Consider the following 16,612-nt stretch of genomic DNA (forward strand, 5'->3'; position numbering starts at 1 on the left):
AATCTGTTACACACAAATATTTCGCCTGTGTCACCTGACACTTTGGTATTGACCAGAAACCCACCAGCAATTCATTGCAAATCGGAAGCAATGCTCAACGGAACTATTCCATTCTGGAGGATACTGTATATTTTATATGCAACCATTCCCCTACAATCACATCTTAGAAGTAGGTCAACCTTAATGCATGAGGTAATTCCGATTTTTTGCTGAACTGCGACAAAGCATTTATAATCTGCAGCCATGATTAGCTATGCAAACATGAACAGAACGGTCAGAAAAAGAAACGTTTTCATACATTTAATATAGACAATGTGATAATAAAATACAAAGATAAAAATTCTGATTATTTAAAATACTGCATATATTAGCATTTCAAATGGTAAACCGCTTTGAGAGAATTGGCAGAAAGACAGCACATAAGCAAAGTTAAACATGTAAGTAAATAAGCAAGCAAACAAACTGGCATTCATCCCATTTCAATATTCAGAGAGTAATGTGTTTTTCTCTTCCCCATCTCAAGAGAATGGGGATTGGGAGACAATTGTGGAACAAAGAATGGTAAAATATATTGCCAGCACTCTTTAGTTTTGGCTTACGTTTCTATGTATCTATTGATCATCATTACAAAGTAAAACACAGGCCATTTCAATGAATTAATTTGCGTTATATGTGTGGGGGAGTTTTCTTTATCTGAGCAATATGCACAGATGCACATTTTAAAAAATGTTCAGCTTTGTCTAACATTATTTTTCATAATTTTCCAATAGTCAGTTGGAAGCTCTCTGAATTATTAAACTTTCTTCTTAGTCCCTTTTGTGTGACCTGTATGAGTGGTTCTCAAACATTTTGGATCTAGTACAAACCATATCTACTTTGGTTTCATTGAGTGAACCACAATTACATGGGTGATTCTGTGGACAACTTGATCAAGTAGGGGGATTCCTCAGAGCCCCTTGGGCAAAACGTAGGTTTTAGAAAGTATCCTGGAAACCAATGAACCATAATCCTACAAGCTCTCCCACTTACTCACACAGTGAAATGCATTGAGCCATGCGTTTGTTGAATATTAACAGTGTGCATATTATATTATATTGCGTTTTAGGACGACGTGCATATTGATAATGCCAAGAAAATGTTCATAAATATTGTTACAGCATTTAAAATTCACCTTTCAGATCATTTTACCTTCATATTCACATCTGCGCCATTACAAACCAGAAGTTCTAAACACAATGCTCCATGGGTCGACGCAGCAGCGAAGTGTAAAGGTGTAAATCCCTTCTCATTCATTTGATTTACATTAGCACCAGAGTCTATCAGTTCATTTACTACAACATCTTGTCCATTGAAGCAAGCGACATGAAGAGGTGTATTTCCATATGCATTTGGTTCGTTCATCTGTAGGGGGAAATATTATGGGGGAGTTTTTCAAATGTTAAGTCCTTAGGCTACTTTAAGTCCATCACAATGATAATTTATATTCAGCAAATGTTATGAACAATATACTTGTTCAATAAAAATGACAATTATTCATTGAATCTGAATCAAGGTGGACCACAGTCCAGTACCAGAAAATGTACTTTACATACGAATAGTCACAAGGACCTCAGATTTGCAGGACAGAGCAAGGCTGCAGCTAACTGAAGCAGACCATACTAGGCTACATGAACAATGGTATATGACTCATTATAAACCTTCAGATTTTCAATTATTAGTTACAAGAGTTTAGCTCTAATTGACACGTGATTACCCTTTCTTCCATCATAAAATATAATACAATCAGTAAATCTGTAAAGTACTCTTCCAGAGTTCTGATTATCCTAGGCATGTTGTAAAACTATAAATATATGGATGCATACAAGGGTGCAACAATGCAGAAATTAAGATTATTTTGTCATCTTCCTAATCACTTCCCTGCTGTGTTATTTCTCTTTCATAGCCTGCCTGTTTTATACTAAGATGGTCTACAAGAAGGCAAGGCCTGTAATTAAAAAAAATAATTGTACAGTGGTACCTCGGGTTAAGTACTTACAGTGGTACCTCGGGTTAAGTACTTAATTCATTCCAGAGGTCCGTTCTTAACCTGAAACTGTTCTTAACCTGAAGCACCACTTTAGCTAATGGAGCCTCCCGCTGCTGCCGTGCCGCCGGAGCACAATTTCTGTTCTCATCCTGAAGCAAAGTTCTTAACCTGAAGCACTCACTATTTCTGGGTTAACAGAGTCTGTAACCTGAAGCGTATGTAACCCGAGGTACCACTGTAATTCGTTCCAGAGGTCCGTTCTTAACCTGAAGCACTACTTTAGCTAATGGGGCCTCCTGCTGCTGCCTCAGCCTAATTTCTGTTCTCATCCTGAAGCAAAGTTCTTAACCCGAGGTACTATTTCTGGGTTAGCAGAGTCTGTAACCTGAAGCGTATGTAACCCGAGGTACCACTGTATAAAGAACACTAGCTATTCCAGAAACATCCTTTTAGAACAGACTAGATATTATACCAGTACATACTACATACAATTCCACAAAAACTGTATTCATGTCTTAACAATGTACAAAATAACGAGAAACAATTTAGAGTCATCTCTTACATCAACTCCAAGATCCAGAAGATACTTGACTACACTAATCATTCCACTGGAAGCTGCAGCATGTAGTGGTGTGTATGATTTTTTATCTTTACACGTAACTTCAGCACCATTGGCTACTAGCAGTTTTACTACATCAATATGACCTGAAAAAAATGAATAATTATATCATTTATTATACTGCAAGCTTTTAACTGGGGCAGAGTTAAGGTCACATGTTTGAGATTATTGTGGTGTTATGACGACTGATAATAGATGAACACATTCAAGATTGCCCTTCTTTTTAACAGTGAGTTGTGGGTCTTATTCATTAAATTTTAAAAGTGAAATCCAGTCCTTTTGATCTACCAGACCCATCAGCTGTAAGTGAAGGGGGCGGCGGCATTTTTTTCTTATTCTCCTTTTTGCAGCTCCCTTGCTCCCAAGTAGCCTGGTTCAACAGAAAGAGACCGATGGTGCGGTTTGGATTTAATCAGAACAATAAGGGCTTCACTGTGGTAAACCAAAGGAAGGACCACTGGTGCAACGAGCACTGATCCCTGCACACACCAGCCACAATTAGAAGGTTGCAATTGCCACACTTAATGCAAGCAACACCACTTTTGATTGTTAGCCATCCCTTGTGACTTGGATGTCATCCACTTAGTATACACTGCCTTGATTTGCTTTAACGAGACACCCTGTCTGCATTTTGTGAGAGGTCCAAGTGTGGCTGCCTTCAGAAGGGGTAAGACCACACCACTAAAAGCAACATATTAATGTTGCAGATACCTTTGCCATTTTAAGTCCTGTGTTGATCTAATACAACTCAGGCTGCCCCAGGAAAACTTACCCGTGTCTTTTGCTGTGGGCTCACTGTTCAGCCTAGGCCTTTGTGAATATTGATGTTCACTGATAAATTATTCCTATAACTGGATCCACATTGCACCCAGAGATGGTTCAGCTTTTTCATATCTCCCTAGAAGTCTGCTCCATGCTGCTATTCTCCAGACATCATACCAATGTGGTAAGTTCACTTCTTTCTGATTTTTTGCTAGATCCCTTCCTTGTTCTTTTTATCTCTCCTTCCCCCACCCCATCTTGAGTTTCTTCTCAGAAATGGACTAGTCAAAACTCCTGTGCAGAGAGGCACTAGGCTAAGAGAGTTCAATGGAAGCCAAATAAAAATTTAAAGAGGAACAACTTAAGGAGGGGCTAAAGCAACTTAACTTTCTTTCTATTATTAATTATTATTATTATTAATTTAATATACAATCTTTACAACAAAATAAAACCATATATAGCAAAACCTTGAGGATCATGTTTTCATTTGTACTAATCTCTTCTCATATTTCTTTACTTTAGTATTCCTTAATATTTGTCTCCTTATTTTAATTCCTTATTTTCTATCTCTTAAATCCAATCTATATCTTTAACATTTTTTCAGTTAATGCCCTCATCTCCCCCCCTCCCCGAGACCCATTACTTCCCTCCACCCGTGTGCGATCTTTACATACATTATTTTTGTTTATTGCGTTACTCGCTGTTTATATTTATTGTTCCATCTTTATTATTATATTATCATATCTCCTTGCGCCCTTTAAGCTATTGCATATTAATTTTTAGTCTTCAAAACCAACTCTTTTCATGTAAACCTTTCTGCATTCCCATTCTTTATTAATTTTTTGATTAGGACAACCTCTAACTGATGCTGTTAACCTTGCCATTTCCGCAAATTCGTAAATTTTGGCTCTCCATTCTAGTAATTCTGGTATTTTGTCTGTTTTCCAATTTTTTGCCACTAGAATTCTGGCCGCAGCTGCTGTGTAAAGGAATACATTCCTTTTATCCTTTGGGATATCGCTCGTTACTAAGATCAGCAGAAATGCCTCTGTTTTTTTAGAGATTAAACTCCTGAGTATCTTTTTGAGCTCTTCATGTACCATAATCCAGAATTGTTTGACTACCTTATACCCCCCACCACATATGATACATTGGAGATGTAAATCAGAGCTGGGGATAATGTAAGCAACTTAACTTTCTGAAGCTCCCTAATTTTTCAAGGATTGTGGTGGGTAAGAAGGTCTCATGGTTTGGGACAAGGACAGCCCAACTAATTTTACTGCCTGCGGTGAAGCAGCGTATGCTACCCACCCCCATTAAATCAAAGTGCATTGTACCCAAGGCCCATCAAGTTTTGTTGACACCTCTCTTCGGCTTTCTTCTTCCCTATCTCTACAACAGTAACTAAACATAGTCCAGACAACACCCGAGTTGCCTGAGGCAACTGTGTTGTTCTGCCTAAAAGTAGTCAGCTCTACTAACATAGCGTGAGTGGTTATGTAGTATAATCCCTGTTTACTTTGCCTGTATGTTTCTGTGAAGGCACTTCAAACCACAAAGCTATTCATTTACTTTTAAACCATTCTATTCTTACCGCTAGCTCCTCTGAAAGGACAGTAATTATAAATTCCCTGAAGTAAGTAAGGTATTTGTAGCAAATGCAATTTGATCTGTAGCATGAAACCATCTCTGGTAAAGATCTGTCCTGTGAACGTTCTGGGTTCATGTGCATGTATGTATGGTCATAAAGGCAGAATTTGTTGCACTCTGCACCACCTTCTATGGTGTTCTGGAGGGCTGCCCAACTCTTTGGAACAGAGTGTGGGGTCACAGGGGGCTGGAGCAGAAAGTGGAGTCAGTGAAAATCACCACCCTTATATTAGCAGACACCTTGACTAGATCAAAAGCCACTCCACAGCTCTGATTTTCATTCTATACTTCATCTCATACTTTCTTCAATATCTCAGAAATGTCCCTATGCTATTTAGTAACATTTGTTGTTGTTTAGTCGTTTAGTTGTGTCTGACTCTTTGTGACCCCATGGACCAGAGCATGGACCCCATGGACCAGAGTAACATAGACATGTTTAATGAATACTTTGATCAATCACAATTGATTAAAAATAATTGTTCTTTAGTTGGTGGAGAGCCCCAACCAATTCAATAATGCTTGTCTCTTTCAGAGAAAATAATTTCTTTTTAGTACCATAAGGTGATCTTATACATGTGAAAGATCCACAATGAACATGCTAGATGTATTTCTAATATTAGATGGGATTCATCCAGGAGAAAAGACCACCATAACCTTAAACCAGACATAGTGATGCAAAATTGAGACAAGGCTGGTGGAAAGATCAGTCTCTTATCCACACCAAACAAGGATTGCACTGGATGCTCTGTGTTCATATGTGCATTCAAACTGCCTATGAGATTCCTGAACCAGGAAGGAAACAGCATGCAGAAGCCTGTTTTAAGAACAAAACCCTGAAACAAAGAAATCAGCCAGGAATAAATTCCTGCCGGAAGTCAAGTAAGGGAGAACGAAGTGCTTTTACATACCCATATAAGCTGCCCAGTGAATTGCTCGTCTGTCTTTCTTGTCAAAGGCATTGATATTGGCACCTCTAGACAATAATAAACTGACCATCTAAAATGAAGATAAGTTATATTTCTTAATATACATATTTATATTAATTTAAAGCATAATCAAAGTTGAATAAAGTTAATGCCTGCACAGCACTTAAAACTAAAATGCATCTACATTGAGGGAGAAAGTTACTGATAAGCTATGTGATCACTGCAGGATTAAAATAACCAAAATAAATAAGCTTCAATCAGTTTAGTTAGCTATTTGGATTTTCACTAGAACAACTTTTCAAAAACTGTATTAAAAGTCACTGTTGAAGTAGTTTTTGCAACCCTGAAAAAGCAGGAGAATTAGGTGTGTCATCAAAAACTTGATTCTGAGGGTTATGTATCACATTAATAACTGACCAATGAACATTTTGCTACAGTACATATGATGGAGACTAAAAGGCTTTAATTGGTTTGTAACTATAATGTATGTCTTCCCTTAATCTGCATTAAACAGTTTCAAATAGAAATAAAGTCATGAAGGCACATGACACTGGAACCTTGCTGTAGCTAAATAGGTTTGGATGTTGACTACATGATAACCACATTTACTACCCTGAGTTCTACAATGCAAGAAAGGCAGGATAAACATATCATTTTAAATTAAAGGAAATATTTCTTTCCATACTATAAACAAAAGAACAGTATTTCTGCAAGGCTAAAGTAAGCATGTTGCAGTTTTCTTTGCATGTAGCCCTGGGATTAGGTAAACAGACCCCTGTTTGTGGAGGGACAGCTGGCTTGGGGGAGTCAAATATAAGAAGTCATCTGTACCTCAACATGTCCACTGAAGGCTGCATGATGTAATGCTGTTCTACCAGCACGGTCTGACACATTTACATTGCTGAGAAGTGGCACCAAGGCTTCTGCACACTTGACAGCTTTATTTGCAGCTGCTATGTGTAGGGGTGTTTGCCAATTTTTGTCACGGGCATTGACATCTGCTGAATGCTTCAACAACACCTGCACAGCATCCTATAAATAATAAAACACACACTTCCAATAAATAAAAAAGATTAGCAAAGTAACCTCCGAATTCTGTTTCCTTTGAAGCTTATCTTAACTCCCCACCCCCACCCCAATAACCTGCCTCCCACTTCAATTACCCAAATATTCTTCCTATGGACAAAAATCAAAACTGGCATTTAAAATTCTTATATACTCTGCAACCAAGTGTCCAAAAGCATGTGATCAAATATCTATTCAAAGGCTTATAAAAGGTTTAATGAATGCCTTTCAGCAAGCAACAGGTGACTGCGTATTACAGCTTCCCCCTTTATGTGTCTCCACTTCCTTGCCAGCACCAGCAGGGAAGGAGGAGTTGTCCTTTTGGACAGGGAGGAAAATTCTTTCTAGTATTCATAAAACTAGCATTGATAATTAGTCCCATTGATTGAGGGATTTAGAAGGTTGTGGGGTCCTGTGTTATTTAAGTTGCAAGGTTGTTTAATGAGAGTGGGCAATATAATAATATGTTTGGGTATGAAGTCAAGTGAAATTGAGTTCTCTCCTCATCCCCTCTTTTGTGTGCCCCCCCTCAAAGTATAACTTTTTTTGAGTCCCTTTTACAAACTAATGAGAAAGCAACGATTATTAATGTTTATAAATGTGTTTTATTTTCTGGCTATACTGACCTCTACTTTCTCCTTTTCTAAAATCTATATATACTGCGCTTTTTCATTTATAAATTACAAAATGTAATTTCTTTCCACATAAATTTTTAAATGGTCAAGGCAGCTAAAACCATAAAACACAAAAATAATAGCCAGCTTGGAACCCCTGATAGTATGTGTTTATAATAAAAATAATAAAATATAAAATGAGCATCTGCAACCATGTACATTTCCCTATGGGAACCTTGGCTGGTTCACTGATCATCAAGGCAGTACCTGTGTGGGACTGAGGTTGGAATACTATATCTGCCCAACTGCAGGTAAATCAGTGGGATTTACTGAGTGGATATGTAAAGGATTGCACTGTGAATTTTGGTTACACAGGGTGGAAGGAAGGGCTCATTGTACCTAGACACACTCCTCTTATTATTTCATACAATGAAACCTGGGTCATCTGAAACCAACATAACACCAAGTAGAGCCTAAACTGATCAAACTTTATCTGATATTCAGAGGAAACACATCCAGTTCGGACCATGAGTTTCCCAGGAATGTTTTAGCTTCAGAACTTTTCCTCTTAGAAATAATGCATGCATAATAAATAATATTTTTTTAAAAAATCAAAACAGAAGGCATTATGTATGTATTTTGCATTATGTCCTTTTGTGTGACCTTAGCAAAAACAGTTTAAGAGGCATTTGACTGCAATGATGTCCCAGCACAAAGGTACAGAGCAAAAACCTTTAGTGCAAAAATTGGCACAATATTATTTTATTAATTTATGAATCCCCAAGGCGATTTACAGTCATACAATAAAAACAATTCAAAAAACCAACTACATATGGGTTTAATAAAAATGCATACAAACATCTAGTACAGAGGCCTTTTGAAAAGTTTTTTTCATCTAGCTGGAAAAGCTTGGCAAAAAAAAAAAAAAAAATCCACTGAAATTACCAACAGTGGATTCTTATGTCCGTAAGAATCATAGTCATTTTATGAATGTTTGTCACAGGTCCTCAGGGAGCCTTTGTAGGTTCCCTGCAACCTCTCTTTCCACCTTTAAGCAAGAAAAAAGCTCCGGAATAAAGACATGATGTGCATGTGGATTGTTCCCTCGGCCAAACTCTGAGAAGAATCCATGTTCCTGTTCCAGCAGATTTTGACTACAAGCAGCTTCTCTCCTGCCACCAACTATGCTATTAATCCTCTGGGAGGCTAGCTCTGAGCACCGATATGCTGCCTTCAGCTGGTGACATAGCAAGTAGGATGGGAGAGGAAACAAAGACAACAGCCAAATGTAAAGGTACATGTGCACTGATGGGCAGACAAGATGGCTTGAGGAGGGAACAAGGAGCTCATGGCAAGCACCAGAGTTAGAGGGAAAGCTGAGAAGCATCGGCAACACTGAAGAGCCTCAAGCTTGTTTCATTTCAGTTCTGAATTCTTCCCCATTTCAGAACAGAACAAACAGTTTTCAACTGAACTTGATCAAATAACGGCTTGCAAAAATTGTGTAAAAGTTTGGGTGGCAAAGAGCAACAGGAGCATCTGGGTATGTTGGGAAGCAAAGCACTACCTGGTTGCTACAACCACAGCAACCAGCAACTCTATTTCCACTGAATTCCTCCAGTCCTCACATGGGTCTGGGAAGCAATGAAAATGAAGACAACAGGCAACTAGAGCTGAATAGTGCTTTGCATTAAGCTGCCCTATAAAAGTGCTTTTTAAAACCTGCAGGAGAAAAAGAGAACAAAAAGTGGTGCTGGGGTGGCAGAGTTTATGGATCCTTATATTTCTGCCTCAAAGTCTAGTACTGACAGTGTCACTGTCTGCAGGATTCTTTTGCAATAAAAGGTACTGAAGAGTTTTAAAGCAAACCCATACCTCACTACATGATGCAACAGCTCTGTGTAAAGGAGTCAACCATTTGCTGTCTTTGGCATTAACTCTAGCTCCTGCAAATGGGGGGGGGGGGAGAATACAAAAAAGGAATATTATTTGATACAAATTCAAATATCTAAATGACCATTAAAGATTAAGAAACATAACATTAAAATATTCCTGCAGAGTAAATACAGATTGAGTGTAAATAAAATGTTTTTGCATATTGCAGTTTTTATGTTTCTCCCTGACAACGACCAGAATTTTAATTTGTCCATCAGCCAGTTTCCTGAATTGTTCAGTACTGAAAGTAGTAACATAAAGCAGTAAATAAGCCAGTATGCTTGTTATCCCTACTTATTCAGTTTCCCTGACTAGATGGGAAAATTATTCCCTTTAATCCAGTTGTTTTTCTTTGATGATTGAGGATTAGCTCTATATTAAAACAACATACAGTATATACCCAGCTAATTGACAGTATTTCATGCCTGTTCATTAAATACTCAGGAATGCAGCACTTGTAGTCCCAAAGCAATACTATCAAACAAAAATCAAAGATTAAAGATGCAATTCTATGTACAGTGGTACCTCGCAAGACGAATGCCTCGTAAGACGAAAAACTCGCAAGACGAAAACGTCTTGCAAGTTTGTTTCCTTTTTCTTAAAACCGTTAAGAAAAGCTTCCAGAGCAATAGCTGTATCAGTTGTTTGCAGCACAAAGAAGAAAGAACTTTGTAGCACATTTAACATATTTTTTATGGCACACGTTTTCGTGAACAAGAGTGTTCAATGCATTCCTATGGGAATCCGTGCTTCGCAAGACGAAAAATTCGCAAGACGAAAAAACTCGCAGAACGAATTAATTTTGTCTTGCGAGGTACCACTGTATGTATACAGTGGTGCCTCGCAAGACGAAATTAATTCATTCCGCAAGTTTTTTCTTCTTGCGAGTTTTTCGTCTTGCGAAGCACGGTTTCCCATAGGAATGCATTGAAAATCAATCAATGCGTTCCTATGGAAACCGCCTTCAGACCAGGTCCGGGGACAGTCTGTCCCCCGGCCTCTTTGAAGGCTGGGGGGGGGACAAGGGCTTTTTTTCCCACCGCCAGCCTTCAGAAGGCTGTTCTGAAGGCTGGCGGTGGGAAGAAAACCCCTTCTCCCCACCTCCCGCCCCGCAAGCTCTGGGGACAGGAGGGCTTTGCTACCGACCGCCAGCATTTTAAAAGCCCCCGGGACAGCGGAGACTTCTCCGCTGTCCCAGGGCGATTTTAAAATGCTGGCGGGCGGCAGCGAAGCCTCCGCTGTCCCAGGGCGATTTAAAAATGCTGGCGGGCGGCAGCGAAACCTGGACCTCTTCTGAAGGCCGGCGGGGGGCGAAAGTCTTTGCTCCCGACGGCCAGCATTTTAAAAGCGGTCCGGGATAGCGGGAAAGCGCAGCGCAATTCCCTGCTATCCCGGACCGCTTTTAAAATGCTGGCGGTGGGGAGCAAAGCCTTTCGGCCCCCGCCGGCCTTCCTGGACCTCTTCTGAAGGCCGGAGGGGGGGCGAAAGGCTTTGCTCCCCACCGCCAGCATTTAAGAGAGGTCCCCGGAGATTTCCCTATGGGCTTCCTTCTTGCGAAGCAAGCCCATAGGGAAATTCGTCTTGCGGAACGACTCAAAAACGGAAAACTCTTTCGTCTTGCAAGTTTTTCGTTTTGCGAGGCGTTCGTCTTGCGGGGCACCACTGTATCTGGAAATAAGCCCAACTGAACACAATAGGACTTGCCTCTAAGTAAACATGCATAGCATTACACTGTAAGCAAACTAGACGACAGGAATTTTAGAGGAAGAATAGTAAGTTGTTTGGCTTCACCTTCTCCCACATTAACACCTTCTATGCCTATGAAGGAGAGACTAGTAGCAGCATCAATGTCAATTCCCATCAAGTCTAATCTTTAACAGAAATATACACATACTAATTTCAGCATTTACAACATTAAAATGAAAATAGTACTCAGTGTCCCAGAGTATGAATTACATTATCAGAAAAACCTCTGGGAACTAGTTAATGGACTGCCTGCATAACACTAGAACAGATGCATGCATTAATCTTACGCTAACATTTAGAGATGAAATGGCATGTCTGTTAAAGCAAATATACTAGAGGTGGCCTGAGAAGAAAAAAGGAGCAAAACTGTTTCCTTGGGTATTTGTTCCAAGAAAGGCACCATCCTTTTCCACATTATCATACTACTCAAACTTGAATATAATAATGATTTGCAGCAGATGAAGTGGAACAGAAAAAAGGGGAAACACTTTTTTAAAAAGGAAAACAGGAAGCTGCCATATCAGATTATTTGTCAATCTAGCCCAGTACTTTCTATTCTGACTGGCAAGAACTCTTCCAGGTCTCAGTTGGAGAGGTGTTGCCTAGCAGCTATCTGATTCCTTTAACTTAAAACTCTAGATAGTCAACCTGACATCTACATTCAACACATGTGCTCTACCACTGAGCTATAACCCCTCTCCTAAACATCTTACTTATCAGTGAAACATCGAAGACAGGTGTAAACTTCCCTGGCACATACTGCTCAATTGTGCCAGCATTACCTCAGTTCCCTTCAACTGAACTGATGTTTAGCAAGCTTTCATTTATGCAATAATAGAAAATACTGAAAGCTGCCTCCATGACTGACGTTCATGTAATTTCAAATTTCAATTTCAACAAATGTTCACAAATAGGCATGGCCTAGCCTTCCTAAAAACATATTAGCAACAGAGAAGCAATCTGTTTTCCATAATAGTATATCTTCTATTTAGTTCATATGTAAAATTAGCTACAAAAGGAATGCTTTAAATAAAACAAAACTGGAAACTTTGTAGCTACACTATTTTTTTTTAATATAGAAGCAGTATTTAAATAGTTGGCTAGCTATGCAATACTTTTAATAATTCTACTTACAGATAGGTAGCCGTGTTGGTCTGCCATAGTCAAAACAAAAAAAATTCCTTCCAGTAGCACCTTAAAGACCAACTGAGTTAGTTCTTGGTATGAGCTTTCGTGTGCATGCACACTTCTTCAGATACACTGAAACAGAAGTTTCCAGACCCTTCTATATAGTGAGAAGGTGGGGAGGGGTATTACTCAGAAGGGTGGTGGGAATGGGTGATTGGCAGATAGCTGTGATGAGCCTGTTGACGACTCTTAACGACTGCAATAGGTCTTACAGGAAAAAGCAAGGGGTGAGAAGGTGAAAAGTGGCTTTGTCATGTATAATGAGATAAGAATCCAATGTCTTTGTTCAGACCAGGTCTCTCCATGGTTTTAAGTTTGGTGATAATTCTACTGTTATTCGCAACAAAACAAAAATGGATGACCAAAACTTTAGTTTTGTGTGTACGTTAAACACCTGAAAGGTTAAATTCAATAAACGGATTGTTCATATCTCCTATTACATTGGCAGAACTTGTAAAATTATTATTCCAGTCACACATCTTGTCCATAACCAAGAAAAGCACCATACCAGATAAAATAAGTAGCTCAATAATTTCTGCATCTCCCAGATAGGCAGCAGCATGTAAAGGGGTCCGCTTTTCATTATCCTGTTGTAAGAGGAGGAAAGATTTAATAAATAATAACAAGTGGTAGAAGCATTCCCTACAAATTAATTAAAAATAATGGTGTAAAGCAGCAGTCAGCAACCTGGGCTGGATCTACGCACATCAAAGAAGCGTTTCAGTTAAACACATTGCAAACTTTGTATGAAAAATTGGGTAAGCAAAAATAGAACTCCACAGCGTGGAGTGTTACAGTGTTAGAATGCATAAACAACACATATACTGTAAAGCATTTTTTCTTTACCAATGTAGCCGAGTCCCTGGTGTCCACAAAGGCTTTAATTGGTCCCATGGGCAGGTGTCCTAGATTGAGTTTTCATTTTAAAAAAGGATTTAACCCTCCTAGAAATGTAGTTATGGGCCAAAATGTGCAGGTATCTTCTAACCAATTTCTTTAAAATGTGTGTGTGTGTTGCAGCCACCTTGTATATTTTCGTGATACTGAGAAATGTTCCCTATTGCTATTAGATAGCAACGGCATCAAAGTGTGCATGTGAAATCAATATTGTATAATGGTGTAATCTCCATGATCCTGAGCCGGAGGTCCTAGCTGACTTCCCATTGTAATCATAAAGTTGTTGGGAGTGGCTATCTAATCTTGTTATATGATATTCCCCATGGCAGCTGTTTTGTGTTATCCCACCCCTCATGGCAAGTATTTTGTGGGTAGCATCAGCAGCACTCACTCAAAATTCAACGTGACCAGTGTTCCATAAAGGTTGGTAATCACTGGTGTAAAGCTCTTTTTCAAGTACTGTATTTTATATTTTTAAGAAACACAGTTAACACCATAGCAGTGTTAAACATCTTAGGTGATGAGTATAAATGTCCATTCCATAATCAAGAACACAATGTAGATTAGCAGCCAAGCAAAATACTCCAATCTCCCTTTTATAATCCATCAGTATGGATTTCCAGTTAATGCTTACCAATAGAATTGGAAAACCCTTCATGAGAGGATGGAGCAATGCTACCAGTTACAAGCAAATTAATTTAAAGAGCAAAATAAATATTTGTTTGAATTTTTTTAAAAAGTTTCACTTATAGTACAACCCTATATCTACTCAGAAGTAAACACCACTGAATTGAATGGAACTTTCTCCCATGTTAGGGTGTAGAACAGCAGCCTTAGTGCAATTCAAATGCTATATATTGAAACAAGCGCCAAAATTTATTTTTACTGGAATACTTGTAAATATATTAAGTCATGTCCACTCAATAACATACCATTATTTAACTTTTAAGGGAAAAAAATGAAGAACTATTAATACTTCATTTTACTCATTTTAGCATGCTAGAAGAGCTGTGGGTGCATATGTACTCCCTAAGGATTGTCACATCATTAAAAAATTAGGATTTAGTCTAGTTTTCACCAATATTGTATGCATTCCAGTTGCTGAATTTGACTTGTATTTTGTCCATTCATTATATATGTCTACTCAAAGTAAGCCTCACTGAGTTCAATTGCGCTTAATCTTAGGAAGGTGGATACAGGATTGAGCCTAATTAATTTTCTGAAAATATATTTCTAAAACGGGAAAATAGTCCATATAGGAATATAGTAATAGAAAATGATACACCTCACATCACTGCCTCAAACTGTAATGTGCTGTTACTTCCAAATATGCAAACTGTTCTTTGAATGTTCCTTCCCAATTACGGTAATATTACTTAAACCACTTTGCTGATTTGGATATTAGAACAAACTGTGGTGTGAGGAAATCAGGAAAAGTGAGAGAGAAGGAAGTTAAGCTTTCTCCTGATGTTCTAAACTGTAGTGTGGAGGACTGGGGGAAATGGTTTCAGTTTTCACAAACCAGAAAATGGAAAGCAGACATGAATGAAAAGCGTCACAACAATTCCATGTGTTGTTTCCTGAATTCTGTATGCATGCATCTTCCAATATAAGTCAATTTACTTCACAAAGTGCAAATGAGAAACCAGAAAATCCAAGGCTACGTGCTAGAGGCCTTGACACTATATTGAATGATGCTTTGTAAATTCCTAGTTTCCTTCTAAGAATGTCATTGTTTACTAATCCAGACAAATGTTATTATTAGCATTAGTATTTTCCATGTGCTCTTCAGTGAAAATGCTCCAAGCCCAGCTTTTAAAAATCACTAATAAGAGTCCCTGCCTTCAGGCTTACACTCTTCAAAAGACATGAAATAAAAGAAATATGGAGGGGGGGGAAGCAGGGGGAAAGCTACACTCAGGCACTAGGTCTACACTACAAGTCTAGCAACCAGATGAAATGAAGGAGAAAGGACTTGCTAGTCTCTCAACAGAACAGATGGGATGACCCTGTTTCCCCAAATGCCCTTCTGCTGCAGCCTGACAAAATGCAGTACTATCCTCACTAACTTTTACTATCTTATCGTGGATCTAGGAGTTTCACAGCAGAATAAATATCTTTTAACAACATTGTTTTAAAACACTACTTTAAAAGATATTTCACTTCATCACTCTTAAAATACTGGACACAAACACAGCAAGCCAGGCAAGTATTCTTATTCCTATTCTGTTGTATGATCTTCCGTTTATGTTTGTTTACTATCTATTTTTGTCATTCCTTCAACAAGGTTCTTACATATCATATCATCATAGCCTCTGTCACCCAAAGGAGATAGGACACACACAAACATAGTTTTAATAAAGGGAAACCAATCAGAAAACCCGGGTTTATACTGATGAAGCCAACACAGGTGTTCTGCATTGCAGACCTATTAACATGTGTAATAAATGGCCACCAACTAGCACAGAAAACATCTGGTTTCTTTTTTCCATTCAATACTACTACCTCACGAGTTATTTTCTCCACAACTGCAGCAAAAACAAAACAGAATTTTGTTGTACATCAAATAATAACAAATCTGCCACTCTTTAAGATGCAACAAGATTCGCTATTGTTGCATAAGGAAGATCCACTTTCCCCACTGCTTCCCCCATACAAATACCCACATTCTTTAATAAAGAAGCATCAACTCAACCTCCAAGGCACATGTTTGGGTGCAACTAGATATTTGCTATATTTTGAAAGCACCATTAGACTTGAATGATTACAACAATATTACTTTTATGCTGATATTTTTAATTTTTTTTAACACAAGTTAACCTATGTGGAAAGACACCTGCCAAAGTTCTAAGGGGGTTACTGCAAACACTCATCAGCTGATCAGAGGTGCTGCCTCCCTTTGACTGAATGGAGCAAGCACCTTTGAAGGAGTGCTCTCAGTGCCAATCAATGAAACTTGCTTCTTAAATTGGAGCTTCCCCCTCTCTGCTTCAACATGAATCAAACAAGTCCCACTCGCCAAGCTCCTTTGTGGACATGTCTGTACCTGCCCTACACCTGACATCACATTATAATGACAGGTAGGCATGACCTGTGGGGAAAAGCTTTATGGGCCAAATTAGGACCCAGACCAGGCATAATTAAGCCCATTTGTCATAGGTTCCCCTTCACTGTTGTAGACCTA

General features: G+C 38.7%; 1 protein-coding gene across 2 annotated transcripts in view; it reads right to left on the bottom strand.

Moving 5' to 3' along the window:
• Nucleotides 1-16,612, bottom strand: part of ANKRD28 (ankyrin repeat domain 28) — an 86,391-nt gene that overhangs the window by 25,607 nt on the left and 44,172 nt on the right. For both annotated transcript variants that reach the window (XM_083705594.1, XM_083705593.1), the window contains exons 3-8: nucleotides 13,040-13,118; nucleotides 9,538-9,608; nucleotides 6,815-7,015; nucleotides 5,966-6,053; nucleotides 2,589-2,731; nucleotides 1,189-1,401 (exon numbers count right to left, since the gene is read on the bottom strand). In XM_083705594.1, the coding sequence (XP_083561720.1) occupies nucleotides 1,189-1,401; nucleotides 2,589-2,731; nucleotides 5,966-6,053; nucleotides 6,815-7,015; nucleotides 9,538-9,608; nucleotides 13,040-13,118 (795 nt within the window). The remainder of the gene's footprint in view (nucleotides 1-1,188; nucleotides 1,402-2,588; nucleotides 2,732-5,965; nucleotides 6,054-6,814; nucleotides 7,016-9,537; nucleotides 9,609-13,039; nucleotides 13,119-16,612) is intronic.

The sequence above is a fragment of the Podarcis gaigeae genome (genome assembly GCF_964106915.1).
Source record: "Podarcis gaigeae genome assembly, chromosome: 12".
Lineage (NCBI taxonomy): Eukaryota > Metazoa > Chordata > Lepidosauria > Squamata > Lacertidae > Podarcis > Podarcis gaigeae.